The following is a 19,888-nucleotide window of genomic DNA, read 5'->3' as shown; positions in this document are numbered from 1 at the left end:
CTGTCTTGGTGAAGAACATATCAATGAAACTGTATGTGCTGTTTGCCTGTGTAAAAGCGGTGTAAAGATTTGACTTACTGAAGATCAGTACTTCAGGTAACTGCCAGTCAGGTTATTCGAAGGCAGGTTTGGGGTGTTTTTTCCCTGAAGAAACCAGTTGTGACCTGATGAGGCAGGCTATGGGAAGCAGTGCACTCCAAGCCATTTGTCTTCATTTAAACTCTGGCAGTAGTGATGATGCTTTGAAGACTCTTCTAATTTTCTCTCTAACAACATCCTGTGGTATGTGCTGCTGCATCTGTTCCACTGGATGACTGTAACTTATAGCTGGAAACTGAACTGTAGGTAAATGTGAGGAAAGGATTGGTGCTTGCAGAGATCCTTGATTATTTTTTTTTAATCGGGGTGGTAGCAGTAATCAGTCACAGCTGTATAACTTAGCTGCTGTAGCTGGAGAAGTTGCTTTCCTGTTAGCCCTATGGGGTAAAACTTTGGTTTTTACCTGGGATAATCTTTTATTTGAAAAGTGCTATATAGAAGCAGAATCACCAAAACTTTGGAATGCATGCATTTAACCTAAGATTAGAAACCATGCAAAAATGTTGATGTCTAAATCTCCTCTAAAAGAGCTGCAAATTCTTACTATAGTTTGTTTGACAGCTCAAAAGCTGCTAGCAAAACCCATCTGCAGAGGACTTCTGTGAAAAGACAAAAAGCCAGTCAAGCACTGTCTAGTGTGGGGTATGACTACTGACCTGAACTGCTCATAAAGTAAATGACTGGGGTGAAGTTAGTTGCTTTTTCTTATGCTGAAAGAGCAGTGTCTCTTCCATCTGGCATAATGGTTGCTGTTTAAAAGCCTCTGCAGTGAGCTGTATGTGACTTGAGCAGAACCATCTATAGTTCTTGTGCAGCCTTGTTTACATTGAGTGCACTATCCCAATGGATGTCTAATTTGAATTGTGAGAATGTATCCACTGACTACTTCCCACCTCTACTAGCAATTGCAGAGGATGAGCTTGTACAGTCCCCATCATTGCTGGGAATGTCTGCATGGCTGGCATGCTGCATGTTGCACCTGGCAAGACCCACCTGTAGTCCTGTAGTGCATATGTCCCAGTGCAGGGATGCTGGGCTGATAAAAGATAGCTAGTGCTATGAACCTCACATAGATTCTTTGAAAAGCTTTATAGTGGAGTGATCAAATCCAAGATGCACTGAGTGCTAATTTACAAGGTTACAAGCATCAGTTGGCAGCTTTTGCAGCCTTTATTGAAGTGGTATCTACTTCTGTGGGAATCTATTTTGGGTCTCTTTGGCAAGTGTACTTGCAAAAACTGAGTAAAACTGTACAATGAACTGCTGTGTTGCTTTGACTGGAAAAAGTCTACCTCATAGATGAGAGAAGAGAACAGGGAGAAAGAGCATACTGCTGTTCTTGTCTTGCTAAACAAGGCTAGGTAGTTCTTATTTTTATAGGAAGTCTTTTTTTGAGAAGTGTGTACTGGGAACAGCTTGTTGTGGATATGACACATAAGAGCTGGCATGGGGAAGAAGGTCCAGCTGTGTGAGTAGGTAGCGTCAGAGCACAAAGGTAAGGTTTCTGTCACATTTTAGTGGGTTATGGGCTTAAGCAGGAAATCTGAGTTCTGAGCTGCCTAGTTTTCTGTGAACAGGGAAGAACATGATCACTGCTTCATGTGGTCTCAAGAAGTCAAAGGGAATAATGGCAGAAAGCCCTAAAAAATACAACAGGGAGGGAGTTGCTAATCTCTCAGGACTCAAGGTGGTGTCAGCAGCTCTTAAGCTTCTTCTGTTATCCTGCTCTGTGTAGCAGAGACCACAGCTCCTTAATTGGAAGCATGTCCCCTGGGACTGCTGTTCTCCTAAACAATAAATCATTCATGCTTTCCTGTTGAGAGCTGATGTAACTTTTTCAAGGCATCAGTTCAGTCTCTCCTTTGTGGAGTGGCCAGGTGACTGCCCTACTACCACCATGTGGGCAATGGTATGTTTCCTGTTAAACCACTTGCAGCTCTGCCTGTACTAAAAAAACCTGATAACTAAGCCTTTAATGCCTTCCAGTTAATAGCCATGTTTCCCCCATGTCTTTTTTGAGGGCCGGTAAGCCAGGAGAAGGAGGACAATCTGCTTTGTCACTTAGCTTTAATATGCCCTTGATAAACAAAGATAACTGGTAGGTCTCCGTCTTACGTTGAAAGGGATTTACTGTTCAGTGGAGTTTGGCCAATTCTGACAGGTCCTTTTAAAACTGTCCCAGCTTTACCTAACTCTGCTTGAGAGGCAAAATAGCCCTGTACCATATTCTTCACTTAACTGAGAAAAGCAGTTCTGTGTAAAATTGTCGAAACCAGCAGCAAGTCTTGGGGCTTCTTGGTCTTCTAGAACTTCCTATGAATCCTGTCATTTCTGCCACTGGCTTGTACAGTCAAGTGCTTACACAAGTTCATGTGGCTCAGCCAGCTTCAGTGTTTTCAATTAAAACATATTTATAACACTTTACAGGTTCTGGAGGTTTGGCTCACTAGCAACATGCTGTCCCAATTTCACTGGGGCACAAGGCCTCTATTTGGTGAGAAGCATTTGTGCATGTAACACCTCAATATAGAGGAATGTCTGGTTTTTGGCTTCTGCTATCAGTGCTGATTTGTCAGAGTTGAGAGCATATCAGTCTCTCCTTTTGTGTAAGGCTGCAAAGATCAGTGTTGCCAGTTCACTCATAGCAAAAACAATTTCATATTAGTTTCTATATTTGTTATCGAGGGGGAGATTTGTTATGGGAGTGCTTATCTGTTCTCAAAGGCTTGTTAACGCAGCAGGGATAAGCAATTAAATTACTGCCTCTTTCAGGTATGTTCCACCCCTGATCTGGGGAAAGAGTGGACATATCCAGACCGCCCTTTACGGAAAAATGGGAAGAGTGAGATCACCACATCCGTACGGACTTCGCAAGTACCTCACAATGCCAGATGGAGCAACAGCTACCTTTGATCTCTTTGAGCCACAGTCTGAGCACTGCATTGGAGGTCAGTCAAACAGCTGCTGGCTGCATCTAGCTGCTAACCTTGATTCTGTGCTCTGGGAGATGGATGAGGATATTGCTACTTCCTTTATCAGAAAGGATAGATGTTAATTCTGGTGATGGAAGGGGGCTGCTAAGCAATACTAACCAATGTGTGGAGGCTGTGAGGCCATCTTGCTGTATACCTGTATCTCAGACAGCAGGAGAGACCCTACTGGACTAATTAACTGTGGCAAGGAGTGGGGAGTTAAGGAACAGAAGAAAAGTTCCATAACCTGTTCCTCAAGTGAGAGGCTGGCAAAGAGAATCTAGTGGTAAGCCTTGTTTGGAGTGCCCTTTGCCTGTTAAGGTGGTGGGATCATAGAACAGAGGCTAGCTGTGCAAGGTTTTTCATAGCCTGGTGTGTATGGAGAAGAAACTAGACTTTATCTCCCCCATAGGAACAAATTCTTGGTAGTCTTTACTAACAGGTGTTTCAAGATCTGCACGGGAATAAACCCTGTGTGCACAGGGTTTGAAGGAGTCCAGCCATGAAGAGAACTCCATGAAAAAGTAGAAAATCATGGTGATTTCTTACAACATTATGTATATTTAGAGTAAATGTCAGCTTTCAAACTCACTGTTACTAGTAGTAACAGCAACACTTAAAACTGAGTTACTGTGGCTTGACTTCAGAAGTACAATTTACCCCGTAGTAGCTGGTTTCATTGTAAGCCCATGACTCATTTGGCCTTCAGAAAAAGCAGAGTTCTTTTCTTAACTGTCAGTGTTGAGATCCTCATGGTATAAAGCTGCGCTAGAACAGTTACTGTTATCTTTATCACTGAAGAGAATCTGAGCAGTGCTTTCCTAATGAGGCAAAAATTCAGCAGCTAGAGCTGCTAATGTTGGAGCTTTGCACATCAGAGTCTGATAGCTAATTTGAAGTGCGTATGCTAATCCTGAATGTAATTTACTGTGCTTACTTGAATTACAACAATTACTTTCTTAGTTGATGAAATGATGCCTTGTTAAACTAGTGAACAGTGTCAGCAGATCAAATACCATTAGATTAGCCACAAAGCAGATGATGGCTAATGTCAGCCTATCAGAATGTCTGTACATGGCAAAGCTTCATTTTGAAGATCTGTGTTACACCCAACTCTGGAAGGGAAATGAAGGAAAAGTAGCGTAGCCAGTCTACTTGGTGCATGAACGAGCAGTGGCCTCCAGAGCTTCCACACACTTAGCAGTCACAACAGGCTGTCAGAAGGCAGAACTTATAATCTCAAAAACATCTTTAAAGGGAAGAATTTATTCTTGGTCTCTAGGCAGTGCCTGTAGAGCTGTTTGGGCAGCTTTCCCTGAAGTCAGAAAACTGTTCATCTCAACATGAATTACTTTTTCACATCTCTAGCACTAGAGTCACTAGTCTCCTGTCCCATACTGGATTTTTGGCAGACTAGTAGGATTTTTAGCTTGTTTCTGGTAATGGTTTCCCACAGATCTGAAATGGAAATCTTCTGAGTCTCTTAATTTGCATGAAGTGACATTTACTTAACTTCCCTCTCTTTCTGTGCACAGAGGATGTCACGATGGTAATCTGCCCTGGGATTGCTAACCACAGTGAAAAGCAGTATATCCGCACTTTTGTTGACTATGCGCAAAAAAATGGGTACAGATGTGCTGTCCTGAATCACTTGGGAGCCTTACCAAATATTGAGCTCACTTCTCCACGAATGTTCACATACGGTAGGTACTTTATGGCAGCTGGGGACTTATTTTCAAGCTTGTGGAACTTCTAGGGCTTGATCAGTCTCCTTTGGTGTAACACAACTGCTGTATCTGAATGAGGATAATAATTTTGTACTGTTTCTTAGGAACTAAACTGAACTTACATGTGAGGAAGAGGGGAGGCTAATACTGGGGTTCACTTTTCCTTGTTTCTTCTCCCAGCTTTTAGACATGTATCCTAATCAAGGAGGCAGTTTTTTTGGAAAGAAAACTTTTGGAAAAAAACCTCTTGTGGTTACTAAGAGCCTGCTCAAATGATTTTAGAGATGCTGTTAGAAATGTTAGTTTAGTGGAATGTGAAGCAACCTGGCTCTTAAGGATAAACACTACTTCTGAGGCTCTGTTAAATGTAATATGAGAGGAGTTTGTGCTAGCCTATCCAGAAGGTACATTTCTATCCTAGGAGGGCCACATGAGGATTGGTCCCTGGATGTAACACAAATGTCAAGAAAAGCAACAATTCTACAGTATGACAGTAAAGCTATGGAAGTGGTAGTGCTTAACTGCCATGCTTTTGGGCTTTCACCTTGAATATAAGGAAATCTTTCTTAACCTAGAAATTAAAAGGAATAAAGGATTTGGAACTGTGTAAAGGGTAACTCCAACAATTCTTAATTGCCCTGCTAGTGAGTAACATGGTCTTTGTAGAATGTGGCCTTCTTGCCTGTGACCTGATCTGCTTGTTCCTGAGCTCTTGAGCCCCCATGTCCCTCTTAACTGACTCCTGACATAATGTACCTATAGATGTTTGCAGTAGTGGGTTTAGCAGGCCAGTGTTAGGTTTCTTTTTCTTTTTTTTAAAGATAACTAAGATACTTATTGCTAAGAGTTTGGATTAACAGTTTGAATGTTTATCTTGAACAGTTGAATTGCTGAAACAGAAATACTGTGCTTTGAGATTCTGAGCCTGGCAGGCAAATAGGCTGTAATGCTTGGTTGCTTGTTTTATAGTTATTAAATCTATTCCTTGGTGGAAAACATTTCAGGAATACCAAGTACCTCAATTTGTACTGGGGCCCTGGGCTGTTAATGGCTTCAAGCCTACCATGTCTTGGGAGCTAAGCTTGACCTCCTTAATGCATTTGCTTTTTTGATAAAAGTTGAGAGCTTTCTTCCATGGAACTTTACTTTAGACCTTAGGGGTTATTCTGTAGTGCATCTCCTGAGACATACCTTTCCGAGTCTTCTGTAGCCTTGGAAAGGGCAAGGAATGCCTAGTACTTCTGTTGAGTAAGACAGTAAGTCACTTGGCAGAGTTGCTCATTAAGCAGAGGGCCATGAGCAGACTTTACTCTGACTCCAACCCAAATATCCCAGTGTCCTTCCGGCTTTTGCTGGATTCCTGACATATTTGTTGAGGAGCAAGTAGCCTAAATTTGTGATTCACTGAATCCTCCAGCTTTACATCAAGCTGGACCAGTTGCTAATCTAGTTTTGGATTTCTGAAATAGTTACCAGCTGTCTTCAAATCATGAAGGTCAAATACTGAAGTATTGACTGCTGTCTTCTTACAGAGGAACTAGAGCAGTGCAGCATTTGTCATCTTGGCTAAAATTGCTCATTAAGAATGTTCACAAGGAAGTGCCCAAGCCCTCCTGAAATGCTCAGCCTAAAGCTTGCTGTTTCACTGAAGTAAGCACAAACCCTGGTGCTCAGTCTGCTCCAGAGCTAGCTAAAACCCGAGTCTGATGTCTAGCAAGGATGCTACAGTTGGGGTGAGGTCACACTGGAGCAGTGTTTGGTTGGCACAGGGTAGAATCCCAACTCTTAGGATTTATCTCCCTGGACAATTTCCCCAGGATAGAGCTGAGTTTGACTCTAGGCAGGAATAAGCAGCTGGAGTTTTATTTCTGTTGCTCATGTGATGCCTCTTGTGTTGTTTGTTTGCAGTCTTAAATCCGATGGGAAGGTTAAAGTGCATAGGCAGTTGATACCAGTGTACTAATGCCATCAGTTTTGCAGCTGCTTCTCTTCACGTTTCCTTTTCCCAAACTCAAAGGCAGGAGAAATAGCTGTAGGTATTCAGGTGTTGCATGTATGGAGGCCTTCAAGACTGTCAAACAATCTGAGGACCCCAGTACTGCCAGAAACTGGACCCCTTGGTGCCTGTAGCCTGGGGGATGCAAATAGGTGTTAGCTGAGAGCAGAACAGATCTGTATAGAGGCATTTATCTCCTCTCTTGAAGAGGGGATACCCATATGTCTTCTAGGAAGCTGCAGTATCTTTACCTCTTCCGTGGTTAAAAAGGGCTCGCTGCCTCTGCTTAAACCCTTCCCTCTGATTCCAGAGAGCACCTGCTTAGTCTGTGCGGCAGTCCACTGAGAGCTCTGTCCTGACAAGCCAGCTCTGCATTTCCATCCCCTCCCTGCATCAGCATGGGTTTAAGGATCCACGGCAGTCTTGCTAAAAGCAAAGGAGCAAGCTGCTTTCCAGACACCCACTTCAGTTCAGAAATGGCAAACTGCCTCAGGAAGGTAATGATGTGTGCTGTTCTTAGGTAGTAATGTCAAGCCCAGAGTTGCTGGACTCTGCTTTTTAAGCTGCTTTAGAAAGGAAGAGTTTTGATTGTCAGATTAGCTGTTGCTGTGACTTTTTAAGCAAGTTAATTTCATCTTGCTTTGGCAGTCTGTTAGAACTAAGCATGAGCTAAGGTCCACAGGACTCATAAAACAGATACATGAACACATGTGTGAATTGGAGCTCTTAACCTTAAGGTTGTTAAAAAGTCAGAAAGGGGTAAGAAGCTGAACTTAAAGCTTGAAGTGGGAATCTAGGTCTGTTAAAAGATGATTCTTGACTTTGTCTTTACCTTTTAGGTTGCACCTGGGAATTTGGTGCCATGGTTAATTACATCAAGAAGACCTACCCTCAGACCCAGCTGGTTGTTGTGGGCTTCAGCCTGGGTGGAAACATTGTGTGCAAATACCTGGGAGAGAGCCAGGCCAACCAGGAGCGAGTCCTCTGCTGTGTCAGTGTGTGCCAGGGGTACAGTGCACTGAGGTAGGTCTAGAGACTTCTCCATGCTGGTCTCTTCTGGGGGTGCAGGAGCAGGCAGATCTTTGGCAGGGTGCATGTGAGAGGGCAAGGGGAAGAGTGTGTTGCTTCTCTTGCATTGAACTGGTCTGACTGCAGCATGTGGGATGCCACCCTCCTGAAGGAGCAGGCAAAGCTTTGTTGGTTTGGCAGCACAAATAAGCTTTCTGTCAACAATGCAAATAAGTTTTCTGTACCTGGCCAGGTACATGCTGGCAGCTTCTTGTCTGTGCATGTGAGCTGGCCTAATTCTGTCTCATTAGGACTCTACAGTGTCCTGAGAGGAGGCATTCCCTGTGCGGTCGTGGTATAATTAACCAGGCAGGCTGGGCAGTGTGACAAACGGCTGAGATGATGCCAGGTTTGCAAGCAATAGTTTACACTTTCTCATCACTCTGAGAAGTATCCCTTGGTTCATAATAGCTTGTCTGGCTTCAGTGTGCAGTTTGGCAGCTGTTAACTTGTGGAGACTGCGAAGAGACGCACAGCTCGCACTGTCAGTCCATGCTTGCCTCTCAGTGTGTGTCACTGAAGCAGTGCTTTGGGCTAATGAGTAGAGGGAGAGACACTTGCAACTATGTTATACCATTTGGAAGGTGGGGAGGAGAAGGCTTAAAGCCCTAAAGTCTGCCTTAAAATGTGGTTCCCTGCCTGGAAGCCAAGGCTGTAGCACTTCAAGAGCTGTATCAGCTCCACCTAGTGCTAACACTTGCATTTAGTGATGAAGGATCTGGGTACAGCACTGCTGCTTGAAAACTGGTGTCTCAACTAGTGTGCAGTAACTTTCCATGTATGCACAGTTAATAAAGATTAAAACAGTGTAACTGGCTAAGCTACTACTTTCAGTTTTTACTGTGTGTACATATGAACAACTACTAAGGTGTAGCTGACTTTACAGTAACTTAACTGCACTTTTGAGCCCTGAGACTATTTGAAAGGCAAAAGGGGTTGCTGAAACTGGGGTATTTGGGTCAAAATCCTTTGGGCAGATAAAAATGGTGAAACTATGGCAGCCCTGTGAGGGGCTTGCTATGGAATTTAGTCTTGCAGCCTGGTCAAGGTAGCTGGAACTCTTGGTGCTGCTGATGCTCTGCTTGTGCAGGGACCAGTTTGATACAGTCTGAAGACACCTCTTATGAGTTAAGCTCTTACAGGTGAAAGTAAGAAGCTTTTCTGGAAGCATTAAGATGTAAAAACTTGATATGCACTTCAGTAATATTCCAGCATACCTAATCCCTTTTGAGATCAGATGTGACTGCTGCTAAAGGAGTATATAAGCTACTGCTAGGTCCTCATGAGTTTACACCCTTAAAATCTGAACATTAGCTTTCAGGAACAGTTTTTCTGTTTTGTTTCAAGTAAAATGTTCTTAGTTGTCTTGGGGTTCTGGCATGGAGCACAGAGCATCCTTTTGAAGCCAGCTCTTCAATTGCAGCCATCAGATGGGGTTTGCAAGGATCACATCTGGCTGCAGTCCACTTGGTTCATCTTCTGCAATTGCACAATATTGTATTTCTGGTCTCCAAAATTATGTGAGTAATGCTGTTCCCTAAGCAGATTTCTGTAGTAGTGTGTCGTGATGTGCTGGTAGAATAGCAGGGCAAGGACAACCTGTTTAACAATACTGCACTTGGATATTTGTGTGGAAAAATAACAGCTGCTTGTCTTGAGTTCAGTGCAAGTCTTCAGTGAGTTGTTTGGATTATTGAGCTCTTGTCTCCACCTGCTGGGTAAACATCTACTAGCAAATATCCAGTCAAAACATCTGCTGTGCATTACTGGGCAATCAGCAGGAAGGCTTTTCAGATCTTGTGTCTCCCTACCTAATAGCTACTTCTGCTTTAAAGGCTAATTAGCAAAGAGCTAGGGGAAAGCAACATCAATAAATATCTACTAAGCAAAAGACAGGATAGGGAGGGCCTTGTGCCCCTGGTTATAGAAGTGGGAGAGGAGAGGTACAAAGCACCTCCAGGTGGAATGGTTAAGTGTTTGCCTTCCTGGGTTTGGTCTGGTAAAATAATTGGCCTCATCCCTCTGGGCTACATGAAAATGGATTAGCCAGGTAGATGTGACCAGTTAGTTTACAATTCCATTTTCTTTTTTTATTAGCTTGTACAGCCTTTATCCCCCAAATAACTTTAGGAAGTGAAGGAAAAATTGGTGGTGAGCAATGTGAAGCAGGTATCTGGAATATGAAAAAGCTTTTCCAGAGCATTAAGCATGAGTCCCATAGATGGGCATAATAAAGTAGCAGCAATACTAGGATGTGCCAGAAGAATATGAGACTCTTAGTTTAATGAATTAACACAGTCTGGGGAATTTGTTCCCCAAGGCTAAATGGGGACATGTCTCATTCCTTAATCTTTGCCTGCACAGGCTTGATTCTGCTTCTTGATCTTGTGGAATGCATCTTTGCCATAGCTACAGGCCATGGGGAGAGTCCTCAGCTTTGAAACCTGTGCAGTCTTCAAAATACCAGAAGCTGCCTTTTTTTCAGTGCTTGCAGCTCTTCATATTAGTAGTACTACTGTACATCAGAGGAACTGCAGGGAAATGCAGTAGCTTTAACTTATAACATTTTGTAGTAACTTAATAGGTTTGCTTGGAAAATCTTTTGTGAAGAAAGAAATGTGCATCTTCCTGTCTTCCTTCATTCCCCTTCCCTGGCATAAACATAGTAGGTATAGTCTGGCTAGACAAAAAGACATGAAAGTTGTTTTTAAAATAATAAATAAATCCATATTCCAGCATGGCTTACTACAAGAAAACATAGCTTGCTTTTGCTCTGGTAGGGGACTTGCAGGTTGTGGCTTAGGAGGTCATGCTAAATCTGCTATAGTTCTCATGGTATGTTAATGTTTAAATGGTAGGAGTACTTCAGTAGCTGAAACTGCTCCCAGCATTCTTAGGTTGCTCAGTAAATGATAGTGTGTTTCCTCAGTAACAGTGAACCCTGCTAAGAGTAAAGCTATAACCTGCCCATGACCCTGCATAGCAAAGGAGTGCTGGTATCTGGCAGAGCTTACAAGTCTGGATGGCTTTAATTCTGTTTTAACAACAGATAAGCTGTGAAGTGCTGTTCTGCTTTGAAAATGGGTGAGACTTCAACTCAGATGCCACTTGCAGCTGCAACTAGTATTTATTCCTACAGCTCCTGCCAATGAAGCTAAAACAATACTAGTGTCTGTAGATATTGGAAACATCTGCACACATTATTTCCTCTGCAAAGCTAATATACACAATAGACAACACTTTGTTCAGCAACAAGTTTTAGTCCTTTCCTTGGTAGTCCCATTAGGTAAATTACATTCAACTTATGCAAAGGGATACTAAAATCCTCTTATCAGTGTTGCAGATCTTGACTGACGGCTGTTAAATGCTCTTATCAAAACAGCTAATTGCATTGTGCAAAATGAGACTGCAGATGTGTTTTCTGATCCTACCAAACTTCATCGAAGTGGAAGTCATTTCCTGGAAAAGGTTAAAGCTGTGGCAGGAAGGCCTGGAGATTTGTTTACATTGCCTCTAGGCTGCCAGAAGATGTTACAGAGTATTAATGTGATCTTTCAAGATCTCCATTAACGGCTTTGATTGTTTTGCATGTTTTTTTCTAGGGCACAGGAAACCTTCATGCAGTGGGATCAATGTAGAAGATTTTATAACTTCCTCATGGCAGACAACATGAAGAAGATCATCCTTTCTCACAGGTACTGCAGTACATCACTTTGATAGTATTGATTGGGTCAATTTCTATGCTGGATTTGTCTTGGTCCTTTAAAATAGGACTCCTGAAAGATGATGCACCAGTTCCTTGCTTGATGGTCTTTAGATGAACCAACAGAGAAGGGAAGCCTGTGTCAATCTCTTTCATATACCATAAAATTTACAAATAAGCTTTGGTGATCTTGTTAGAAGAAAGCAGGCTTTGTTGTCTTTTTGCCTTCCGAGGAGACTTCCTTAATGAACAAACACGATGTGCACAGGATAATATTGCAATTAGACTTCAAAGTGGAGTGTTCTGCATCTGCTTCACTTCTAGCCAAAGAATTCCCTATTCCAGGAGCCTCCTGTTCTGTCACCTACCTCAGGTAGGATTAATCCAAGATCTGCTGTATGAGGCTGCTGCTTATCAAATAAGCAAATAGTCAAACTGTAGCTCTGGCTTCTAGCTGTTCCTCTAGAAAGAGCATGTAGCTAGCAAAATACTTAGTGTTGCTCCTCCTGGAGTGCCAGTGTACTTGTAGGATCCCAGTGCTGCTGCTGTGATCTGTGGCTCTTGCATATCAAAGGAATGTGTTTGTTAAACAGGTAGCATGCTCAATATTGTTGTTTATTCCATCAGAAGTTCTCTGGCTACTTCTTTCTAAGGCAGTAAATGTGTAAGTACCTCATCTGTGTATATCTGAAGTTGCCTGACTCAAGGGAAAAGGAGGGGAATATCTAAAACCCATTCCAATTAAGACCATGTGTCACTTGCAAACTTTTGGTTCATTGTTTACACTCCTGTGCAGTATGAAACACTTGTAGAAGGAATTGGGACAGCTGACATATAGGATGATCCACATAATTCATTCCAGATTGACAAATATTTAGACAACTTGCCCAAATTTCACATGTGAAGTGAGGTAAGCCCCCATTAAATGGTACTTAAATCCATAACCCAGAAAAAATGGTGCTGGCTGAAAGGTGAGTCTGTTAAGTAAACTTTTTTCTGTAATCACTTGTGCTCTAAGGCAGCTCCCCCAAATCAAACGTAGCCTCCCTTCTGCTCTGCCCTGCAGCTGCCTCTGAAAGGGAATAAAAACCCCTTTCCAACTTGTGGCTTTTGTTCTATTTGTTAGGGGAGCAGCTTGTTCTGGTAAAGAAACACGTCCTCTCCTGAGGGCAATAACTAATTATGACAAGTGTCCATAGTAAATAGCTTTCTGCTAAGGTAATGTCCCAAGTAATTTCTGCTGTGTGAGCTAACCTAATATCTGTGCTAGAGAGACTTTAGGACCAGATGGTGGAGATGCTATGCCCAGGACTGCTAGTGCTCTCACCCGAGCCACCCACGGCTTTGGTCTGAAGCCAAAGGACCCTCCCTGTAACCCAGCCTCTGTTCCAAATACCCTTAGCACTGTCTGTTCTGGGAAGATTCTTTTTAGAGGCCCCTCATGCAGTTTTTCAGTATAACAGGAAAACATTTTTTTTCTATAAAGAGGCTGCTAGGGTTTCTGTTATGTCTTGCTGCAAAGGGAGGTGGACAAATGAGCTGGTCGCAAGAAAGCCTCATGTATATGTAGTCTAATTCTATTGTTATCTTGTCAGACTTGGTAAACTTTGTCCTTGAACAGGTCATGGCTTTGCTGCCCTTATGTTATTTGGATGTCTGTCTTGATGTTACTCTTTCAGGCAAGTTCTTTTTGGAGATAACATGAAGAAGCCACAAAGCCTGTCAGATACTGATCTGAGCAAACTCTATACAGCAACATCCCTTATGCAGATTGATGATAACGTTATGAGGTATGAAGGGTGATTCTCTGATCCTGTGTGGATCTCTGAAAGTACCTTTTCTTTCAAGTGTTGCTCTTGCATGTGCCTTGCTGCGCCTGTAGGAGTCTGCTGAAATACAGTGCTGACAACCTCAGAAATTCTTCCTTGCCTTCACATTGAATAAAACTTATCAGGAAAAAAACCCAACTTACTATTGACAGTCACAGCTTCTGTAGAATCATCCAGGAGGCATTTATTTATCAGTAAATCTGAAACTGCAGCCTTCAATAACATAGGAAGAGGCCACTTCTGCTGCAAGCTCTATCAAAAAGCAGTGCAGAATGTGGAAAGCAGCTCAGAACAGCTCATGAATGTTCTTAGCCCTGCTTGAATTTGGGGGGGGCAGGGGGAAACAAAACACTAACTTCTCCCCAAAAAACACTACTGCCTTCTCAATAAACATTAGGACTGGCTGAGATAATACAATCTTTTTTACTTGTCATACTAACACCTAAATTAAGCTCTCTGCTTTATTAAGCAGTAGTGTGTTACTGTCTGTGTCCTTGAAAACAACATAGCACTTTCTTCAGTGGCAGTGTTCATACCATGGCATGTTCTGTATAAGGCATTTACACCTTTCCAAAATGAAGCTTTAAACTGTCAGCTATACAGCTATAACACTTTTGGCAGACTGGGAGTATTGCTAGCTGCTTTTTAAAAGCTATTCCTAGGGAAATCTCCCTACTCATCCTTTGGCCCAAACTAGAAAGGCCTTGGGGACAACAGCTATGTTGCCTCTTATGTGTAAAAAAAACAAAAAAAAAACAAAAACAAAAAAAACACAAAAAAACAAACAAACAAAAAAAAACCACACACACAAAAAAAACCAACCACCACATGAGTATAGGTTGACTGCATTCTTGGTTTGGGATGGAGTGCTAAGGATTTGGCAAAGAACTGGAATCACAGTGAATTCTGGGTGGCTTGTAAGCATGCTCTTTGTTCAGTATGTTTGAAGTTCATAAACTGTGGTGGTTTTGTATTTGAAGAGGCTTTCAGGTAAAGATGAACAAGATTGTAATTTTTTTTCTTCCATATGTACTATTACTTAAGTGGGATGCTTCAAAATAAATGCTCTGAAGGCTGTGAGACTTCAACTTGCATTTTTAACTTGCCCATGCTATCACAATGTTTGAGTAAGCACAGAAAGCATAAAGGCATGTGCTGCCAAAGGTGAGTTTTGCAGAGACACTGGGTAGGAAAAAAGCATTGTCTATGAAGATTGAGGCATTGTTCCTATCTCTGCATGTATGCCCTTGCTTGAAAGTAAGAGTCACATGGATACTAGAAGCAGATGACTGCGATGACAGTCTTCTCTATTTCAGGAAGTTCCATGGCTACAGTTCCCTGAAGGAATACTATGAAGAAGAAAGCTGCCTGCATTACTTGCACAGGGTAAGCTCTTGTAATAGAGACTGCTTTTGTACCTTCATTTTCCTACTGGAGAGAAAACACACTGTGGTTTCTGTTGCTGATACCTAGACACAGCTGTCTTAGCTGGGATTTTCAGAAAAAATCAGACACAGTATATTGGAGTGGGATTTCAGTTCTTGTTACCTCTAATACTGGGGCTAGATGCTCTGGGCTCTTAAGAGCTTATAACTGACAGGTAGTAGCACCCAGGTGATCTAGATAAAGCCACGCATTCAGCTGAACTGCTCTGAGTGTATGAGGATATAAGGTCAGAAATGGGTGGTGGCATGGAACCTGCAGTTTCAAGGAAGAAAGACTTAATACTGTGGAAGACACTCAGGATGCTATCTAGCAGGCAGATGCTTAGCAGACCAAAGTTTTGCAGAAGTGGAATTAATTCCACTGAGATCCCCTCAGATCTACTGAGCCAGAGGATGGAGATGTTCCAGGGGTGTTCCCTGGACTTCAACCAAGGTGTCCATAACAGAGCTGGTACTAGCTGCCTGATGTGCAAAGCAATACAGAGCAAAAAAGGGTGTAGCTATGTGAATTCTGAGAATGGGGAAGATCTGTGACTCAATCTGTATTTACTCTGATGCATCCCTGCCACTTTCATACAATTCAGTTGGGAGGGAAAAAAAAATAATCAAGTGCTGTGAAGAACTCCATTGGTGAAAAGCCACCAGCCTTAAATTTTGACTCTTTCTGCTTTTCTGATGCTTCTGCAGGTACAGGGCCATTCTGAAATAAGATGTCTTAAGTTAAGCTAAGATGCTTTTACAGTTGGTAGACTGAAATTTAAATACCAACCCCTTACTGTTTTTCCTTTTCTGCGATGTTTCTTCATGTAGATCTATGTTCCTCTTCTGTTGGTTAATGCTGCTGATGACCCTCTTGTGCATGAGAGTCTTCTATCAATTCCAAAAGCTCTTTCAGGTATGTTGAAGCAGTTTCCTCCAGCTGTGCACATTTGTATACCTGCAGCTTCCTTATCACATCATGATCCATGATTTCAAAGCAGCTTGACTTGCCTCCTTACATCTGTAATCCTGTGGGAGGTGTACCAAGTGTTTTTAAATCACCAGTTGCTAGAACTAACAAGGCTAACCTTGAGCAGGAGGAACTTGGGTCCTTTCAGGCACCTTCTGCTGTTTTGGCTTGTGTTGATAGCCAGCAGGTTACATTCTTGAATGGAAAAATGCTCCCCCATGTCTTCATTCCTCACTGGGATTTAGTAGAAAGATGGGTTATTATGGTGATAGTTTTGATCAAGTACATATGAACAGTCCCCTTTGCTGATGAAAGGGGGGGCACATGCATGGCTATGTTACTTGGTATTGGACTAGGATCTCTCCCTTGAAAGGAGTTCTGTGAGCTGTCTGTCTTCAGCCAAGGAAAAAGGCAAATTACCTTTAGAAGCTCGGAAGAGGGAGCTGGCTGCTGCTTTGTCACACAAATAGTGGATGCACAGGGAGGGAAGCAGGGTTAATTCTGTTCCTGTTTGAAAGCTGAGGGCAGAGAATTTATTCACAGCTGCTTCCAGACAGAAGAAAGCACAGGGATTTTCTCACTATACATGGAACAAGGTGGCTGATATACTGTCAGAGCTTAGTGCAGCTCGACATGATGCTAACAGTCCTAGTTCCAGTGCCCGTGAGTTAAAGATACTCATTTGCTAAAGAATGAGTGTTGTTATGGCAATACAGGTACTGCTGTAAGGGCCCAGCCAGCAGCGTTTCTTGGGCAGACTTCTTGTACTGGCTGGGATTGGTTCCTGCAGACTGGCCTGTTCTGTGAAGCAGTGAGGTTATGTGCTTTGGACTTCAAAGTAGCTGTGGCCTTTGTCAGTGCATTTCTGCTTCCTACATGTGACTGCCCCTTTGGTTCAGATGCTATGCCAAGGGTCAAGTTGATTATCATAACTTAAGATGGTTTCATTCTCAGCTCTAAGATGTTAACCTTCTGGAACTTTGTGCCTTGTTTTGTTTTACAGAGAAAAGGGAAAATGTCATGCATGTGCTGCCCCTTCATGGAGGCCACCTGGGATTTTTTGAGGGGTCTGTACTATTCCCGGAACCTCTTACCTGGATGGATAAGCTTGTGGTACAGTATGCCAATGCCATCTGCCAGTGGGAGAAGACAAAGTCTCACTGCTCAGACACAGAGCAGGCTGTATCTGGCCAGGAGTAGTTGACCCAAAGACTATGGATCACTTCAGTGTATCTCGCCCTTTGGGAACATCTTGTTCCCTCACCTGCTGCTTCAGGTTCCATTCTTTTTGATATCCTATGGCTGGGGTTTGATCACAATGTTTTCTTCCAAAGTGGAGTTAAAGTGGAGGTTAATATCTGGTCAGAGCATTTTGCATATATAGTCACTTGGGTTTGTAACTTCCTGTTCTGCTTGAAGGATTAGGTTGCTGACTCTGACTTGTTACAGGGTTATTGAGCTAAAGACTGCTTCCTTTAATATAGCAGAGGTTTCAGATGTCAAAATCTCTTCACCTGCTGGTCAAAAACTTGATCTGAAGTGTTTGTTTAGGTGCAGATTACAGTGTAACTATGACTCTGTTCTTTGTCCCGGTGCTGGAAAAAACCCTGTACCAAGCCACAAGCCAGTGAGTGGTTCAGTCTGTAAGCCACTACAATGTGGCTTGGAAAAACAGATGCTTGACTGCAAGCGGAGTTCCAGCCTTGCACCATCTCAAGGGAGGCCTTTTAGTTCCTAGGAATGCACTTACACAAGTCAATCAAATTAAAAATACTTAACTTTTCCATGCTTCAGCTGTCTGTGGATTGGGCTGTCTTTATGCTGGGACTCCAAGTAGAGAAAAGCTGCAGGCTGGTAATACCAGTTAATGTTTCTATGTTACTTTGTTCTCACACCAAGACCAGATCAGTCACCTTCTTGTCATCTTTGCCTCTTTTTAAATGTAGTCATCTTTTTAGTACTGGATTTTTTTGTTTAACCCAGGGCTTTTTAAAGCTGGCTCTGGCTTCCACATGGAAACCAGTGATTAAGAATCTGCAGGATCTTTTTGTGAGCTCAATCTGTTTTTAAGAATATTTCATAGACAATTAAGTATTCTGTTAGGGATTAATCTGTTGGGGAGAATTTTAGATTTATTCCCCTTATGTCAGGGTAAATTATACCAAAATTCTTCCCCTTAGCTTTCAAAGCATCAAATGGTTTTCAGACACATGACTTGCCTTACAGTTGATGGGGAACTGGATGTCTCTAGCCCTGTGCAACTAAAATGATAATCTTTGCATGGCTAACTACTTCCATATCTGTGTAAATGCTGTAGGATTACTGGCTCCAGTAAGACACTGGGCTCTTCCTCACTTGAATTCCTTTTCCACACCCAGACATCCTCTTCTAGTTTTAATGTGCAAAGTGAAGTGTGAAAGCTGTTTGCAGGAAAGATGCCTATTCCCTTGTGCTTTTCCCTCAAGTGGCTGTTATGGTCTGTGCCAAGATGATTATTAAAGACTCCTAGTCTATCCCCTGGAAGGAAAGTTGTCCCATGACAATCTGGAAACTGAAACTTCGTGGTCAAAATCTCTTTTTACTGTTTGTTCTGTCAATATGGTAGTGTCATTAATCCATCCTCAGGACTTCTTTATCACTGTGTCAGTAAAGTTCTTTTCCTGTCATGCTTCCCACATCAATTAGCACTTTATTGCTTCAGCCTTGGTCTGTGTTAGTTTATAGCTTAAGGATGAAACAAGCTGCAAGACTTCAGTCTGGTAATATAGGAGAACAAGCCTTCTGGACTGTCCTGTCACTGAACTTCAGTAGGTTGGAAAGGTGGTGTTTTGTTTTAATAAAGCAATAATTAACTATTGTAGCAAAGGTGCATTATCATATCAGGAAATTCCTTTCATTTGCCTTAGGCCAGACACCTTGGCCTGTTACAAGGAACTGTGGATATCTGCACATTGTCCTTGTTAGTAAATCCAGGTTTCCTTTTTTTCTTCAAAGAAAAGATGTGACCAAATAAAGCTATAGCAAGACTTGGCCATGCTTGTGGCTGTTCCTTAAGAACTGTTTTAAGGCATCAGTTAGCAAGGATATTCTTAGCTAATGGATATCTTGTCTCTGTGTTGTTATCCTCTTATTCATACTGCATCTGTATATCACTAAAATCTGTCATAAAAGACATTTCAGATTTTTGCTTAAGTAGCTGTTCATGTAATATTCATTGGATATGACTTAAATATCTTCTCACGTCAACAGAAGTGGAGTGTAAACAACACTTGTACACATCAAATAGATACAGTATAAATTTAGGTGTGTTAAGGGGATATGGTTTTTATCTCCAGTGGGTTACAACTTTAGAAGTGTTTTGACTTTCATAGTATGCTACAGCTGTAGCTTACACAGGTCATGGCTGTCTGCCTTGAGGAAACAAAACTGCCCTTCCCATGCTTCATGTGTCCTTCCTCAATCCAGCTTTACTATGCTGAGATGAGCATCAACTTCAGACAGCTCTAGAGGAACAGAAGTTGTCCTTAGTACCAATACCACTGTTGAGGTGAGAAGCCCAACATATAAACCAACATGTGGATGCGTATGAAAGAAAGGTCAGTACACATCTGACCTCCTTTGAGAGCAAAATATCTGCCTTCCTCAACTTGAGAGCCTTATCAAAAGCAGGGGTGCTCTGCCCAGTTCCTCAACTGGCTGAAGCTCTGCCTTCTTCCCCAGGACACCAGACTGGCAGAACAGTTCAGTTGACTTGCCTGGAATGTGAAAGTCAGGAGGGTGAGAACTGGCTGGGTACTGTCTGGGAAGGTTAATGCTGAGGCAAGGCAAGTGTTTTGCCTCTGCTTTTTGGCCAAGTCATGCCAGTCTCCAAGACAAAGCTCTGCTTTCAGAGGAAGCTCTTTCTTGGAAAAAAAAAATTCCTTCTTCCATTTTGCAAAGATGATCATTCTTGATGAACTAGGCTTTCAAATGGGTTTTTCTGTTCCTGAGGTATGAGGAAGCGACCTTCTTGTCAAATGTACCCTTGATTCAAACTGATTTCACTACAGCAGATTGCCAGTCAATCAATGACCAGTTTTTAGGCAAGTTTTCTAAAATGA

At 42.3% G+C, this 19,888-nt stretch overlaps 1 protein-coding gene across 2 annotated transcripts in view; it reads left to right on the top strand.

The window, feature by feature from the left end:
• ABHD2 (abhydrolase domain containing 2) overlaps positions 1-19,650 on the top strand; it is a 38,826-nt gene extending 19,176 nt beyond the window's left edge. For both annotated transcript variants that reach the window (XM_010571968.1, XM_010571969.1), the window contains exons 4-11: positions 2,872-3,047; positions 4,607-4,774; positions 7,634-7,817; positions 11,465-11,557; positions 13,245-13,355; positions 14,711-14,780; positions 15,650-15,734; positions 16,792-19,650. In XM_010571968.1, coding sequence (XP_010570270.1) covers positions 2,872-3,047; positions 4,607-4,774; positions 7,634-7,817; positions 11,465-11,557; positions 13,245-13,355; positions 14,711-14,780; positions 15,650-15,734; positions 16,792-16,988 — 1,084 coding nt within the window. In that variant the 3' untranslated portion in view covers positions 16,989-19,650. The remainder of the gene's footprint in view (positions 1-2,871; positions 3,048-4,606; positions 4,775-7,633; positions 7,818-11,464; positions 11,558-13,244; positions 13,356-14,710; positions 14,781-15,649; positions 15,735-16,791) is intronic.
• Positions 19,651-19,888: the final 238 nt, after the last annotated feature.

The sequence above is a fragment of the Haliaeetus leucocephalus genome, unplaced genomic scaffold (assembly GCF_000737465.1).
Source record: "Haliaeetus leucocephalus isolate CR32 unplaced genomic scaffold, Haliaeetus_leucocephalus-4.0 Scaffold339, whole genome shotgun sequence".
Taxonomy (NCBI): Eukaryota; Metazoa; Chordata; class Aves; order Accipitriformes; family Accipitridae; genus Haliaeetus; species Haliaeetus leucocephalus.
This window is presented reverse-complemented; position numbering and strand designations above follow the sequence as displayed.